General features: G+C 29.4%; 1 protein-coding gene across 1 annotated transcript; it reads left to right on the top strand.

The window, feature by feature from the left end:
- Nucleotides 1–990: 990 nt before the first annotated feature.
- LOC119614957 lies at nt 991–3,222 on the top strand. The gene is made up of 3 exons (XM_037971048.1): nt 991–1,263; nt 1,336–1,509; nt 2,997–3,222. The coding sequence occupies exons 1-3, from the start codon at nt 1,227–1,229 to the stop codon at nt 3,134–3,136; spliced, it is 351 nt and encodes a 116-aa protein (XP_037826976.1). The 5' UTR covers nt 991–1,226; the 3' UTR covers nt 3,137–3,222.
- The last annotated feature ends 466 nt before the right edge of the window (nt 3,223–3,688 follow it).

Here is a 3,688-nt window from a genome sequence, read left to right as displayed (position 1 = left end):
ATAGTCTAGTCTATAGTCTAGTCTATAGTCTAGTCTATATAGTCTATAGTCTAGTCTAAGTCTAGTCTATTGTCTAGTCTATTCTAGTCTAGTCTATAGCCTAGTCTATAGTCTAGTGTATAATCTAGTCCATAGTTTAGCCTATAGTCTAGTCCACAGTTTAACCTATAGTCTAGTCTATAGTTCAGTCTATAGTCTATTTTATAGTCTAGTCTATAGTCTATCTTACATTCGAGTCTATAGTCTACTCTATAGTTTAGTCTATAGTCTAGTTTATAGTCTAGTCTATAGCCTAGTCTATAGTCTAGTCTATAGTCGAGTATTTAGTTTAGTCTATAGTCTAGTCTATAGTCTAGTCTATAATATAATTTATAGCCTAGTCTATAATCTAGTCCATAGTTTAGCCTATAGATTAACCTATAGTCTAGTCTATAGTTCAGTCTATAGTTTAGCTTATATTCGAGTCTATAGTCTAGTCTAGTCTAGTCTATAGTCTAAGCAGCGTGCAATGCATACAAAAGTGATAACAAAAAAGCTAATAGTAATGTCAGGTCAAGACAAAACTATTGCTGGAATATTTCCAATAATTTCTTTAAATACATGACTTTTTAATTTTTTACAATTTAAATATTTTTTTATTTCCCTCTTTTTTATCAATTCTATTACCAAACAATATTCCATATTGCTCGTACGACTGAATGAATATAAAACACTATAAAATTCCTACTGGAATTTATAAATAAAAAAATACATCAACTGACTGCAGTAGAAATAAAATCTATTTGTATTTGTTATAAAAATACAGCAACAACAGCAAAAAAACATTAGAATACAATAAAATCCTAAAAAATCCAAATGCAAATAAAGAAAAACTAAATTCAACGTTTGCAGTTAAGAAAAAAATAAAAAAAAAAATTAAACAAAAAAGTACTTTCGTAAACAGAAATATGAGTTTCATAAAAAAATATATACAATTGTTTATTATTAAATAAATATTAATAAATAAGGCAAAAAAATTTAGAAAAAAATGAAATAATATTGCGTTTGTAAAATAAAAAAAGTAAATACAAGGAAATATTCAGAATTTTTAGTAAATAAAACAGAGCAACGACATGAGGCTGCTGGTTTTAGCTCTATTTCAAAAATAAACAGTAACAAAAATTATGCGAAACACAAAGTACAAAATAAAGTTTTGAAATTAGTGTGAAATTAAAACTTAAACCAAAATGTTGTTCAATATTAGTTATTTAAGTTGTTTGTGGAGTAAGTAGGAAGTTTTTGAAAATATTTAATTAAAACTTTTATTTAAGATTTTATGTTCAAATTTTCCTCTAGTGAGTTTGCTATTGTGTGTCCCTTTAAATTTGGCCAGCAAGTGTAGAGATCGCATTGAGAATGACTGTTCGGTAGAAGTGCGACATCAGTGTTATTTTGATACGGAAAGAACGTGTTTTAAACATTTCAAAACAAATTGTGAAATGGAAATATCTGCTTGTAAATATGAAAAGGGTGAGAATGAAATGAAAAAAGTGTAAAATGGAGTATAAAACAGTGTGGTAAATAATTATAGATTCACAAATTATTTTTGTTAAAATTAAATGTTCGAAAGTGTAGAGGGCAAGGGTAAAGTCAATAGACTATTACATGGACTAGTCAAGACATCAGTCTAAAGTCTGGTCTATGGACTACACTAGAGTCTAATCTATTGTTTAGTCTACGGTCTAGTATATAGTATTGTCTATAGTACATTCTATAGACTTGTGTATAGTCTGGTATATAGTAAAGTGTTTAGGCTTTAATCTATTCTGTAGTCTAGTCTATAGCCCAGTCTATAGTTTAGTCTATAGTCTATCAAAATTCCATTTTTAAGGGTGTAGAAAGCGAGAGTGTAGCCTATAGACTATCACATGGACTAGTTAGAGATCAGTCTAAAGTCTGGTCTATGGACTAGGTTATGGTCTAGTCTGTGGTTTAGTCTATGGTCTAGTATATAGTATTGTCTATGCTCCAATCTATAGACTAGTATATAGTCTACTATATATTGTATATACAATGTAGTCTGTGGTCTAGTCTAGGGTATAGTATATGGTCTAGTCTATGGTCTAGTCGATAGTTTAGTCTATAGTCAAGTGTAGTCGATAGTCTAAAGTCTAGACGATAGTCTAAAATCTAGTCTATAGTGTATTCGATAGTCTAGTATAGTCGATAGTCTAAAGTCTAGATGATAGTCTAAAATCTAGTCAATAGTGTAGTCGATAGTCTAGTATAGTCGATAGTCTAAAATCTAGTCTATAGTGTAGTCTTGTCTATGGTCTAGTCTACAGTCAAATCTATAGTCAAGTCTATAATCTATTCCACAATCTAATATATAGTCTAGTCTATAATCTAGTCTATAGTCTAGTCTATAGTCTAGTCTATAGTCTAGTCTATATTCTAGTCTATATTCTAGTCTATAGTCTAGTCTATAGTCTAGTCTATATTCTAGTCTATATTCTAGTCTATAGTCTAGTCTATAGTCTAGTCTATAATCTAGTCTATAGTCTAGTCTATAATCTAGTCTATAGTCTAGTCTATAGTCTAGTCTATAGTCTATAGTCTAGTCTATAGTCTAGTCTATAATCTAGTCTATAGTCTAGTCTATAGTCTAGTCTATAGTCTAGTCTATAGTCTAGTCTATAGTCTAGTCTATAGTTTAGTCTATAGTCTAGTCTATAGTATAATCTAGAGTTAGTTTATTGTCAATTCTCAAGCCAGTTCCACAGCATAGTTTATAGTCTATGCTATGATTTTATTTTTATCTCACTAGTTTATGAAACAGTATAAGCTCTAGTCTGTTGACTAATCCGTGAACCGATCTAGTGATTATAGTCAATGAAATTATCCCCCAAATTTTAGTATCTCTCTGTGAATCTGTAATAAATACCAACACTATTGCTTACTCCGCAAATTCCAACTGTCTTAGCTTTCATATTCATATCGTAAATATTTATTTTTAGAGTATCGCGCATTTCCGGAAAAATTCTGTAAATCTTTGCAATTTATGTGCAATGAAGAAATCGATGACTTTCACTGGCCGCCGGATTATTTTGATGAACAAATAGCAAATCTGCGCAAAAAAACCGCTAAATCCATATGAGGGCATGTATTAGGCGAAAAATAAACTATAAAATTAATAAAGTAAACAAATATCATAAATTATGAAACGAGAATTTTTCAAATATTTTAAACAAATTAAAATAAACAATAAAAGTCAATGTGTATACAAACTTGTTAACAAAAGAAAAACGTAATCAATTTTGTGCAAAAAATCAAAGCACCCAATAGGAAAAGTTAAATATAAAAGAAATTCCCAAAGCAAATTTTGTTTTATATTCTTGTCATTTCCTAACTGGTTTTTATTATTCTTAGAATGCTTGAAATTTATGAAAATTTAAAATTAGTCACAATTATTTTTATATAGAGCCAAAAACAACAGAAACAACTTTTCCAAAATTTATGGTCATCATAAAATAGAAACAGATACACAAATTTTTACGCCGCAATTTAAAAATATCATCATTCTATATACAACACACATCGCATCACAACATTTCACACACTTTGGAATAGCACCAACCGATCAGCACCAACGTCAGCCAGTCACTACCCATCAGTAATATCATCATTATTATCAACAGCATCTCTATTT

This window comes from Lucilia sericata, unplaced genomic scaffold (genome assembly GCF_015586225.1).
Source record: "Lucilia sericata isolate MDLA Ls3-8-SP2 unplaced genomic scaffold, ASM1558622v1 Contig003743F_arrow, whole genome shotgun sequence".
Lineage (NCBI taxonomy): Eukaryota > Metazoa > Arthropoda > Insecta > Diptera > Calliphoridae > Lucilia > Lucilia sericata.
Note: the sequence above shows the minus strand (reverse complement) of the source record. Positions and strands in the feature narration are given on the sequence as shown.

Coding starts and splice junctions, on each gene's coding strand:
- LOC119614957 (XM_037971048.1), top strand. CDS start 1,227: ATGTTGTTCAATATTAGTTATTTAAGTTGTTTGTGGA. Junction 1,264..1,335: donor TTATTTAAGTTGTTTGTGGA/GTAAGTAGGAAG, acceptor ATTTTCCTCTAG/TGAGTTTGCTATTGTGTGTC. Junction 1,510..2,996: donor TGCTTGTAAATATGAAAAGG/GTGAGAATGAAA, acceptor ATTTATTTTTAG/AGTATCGCGCATTTCCGGAA.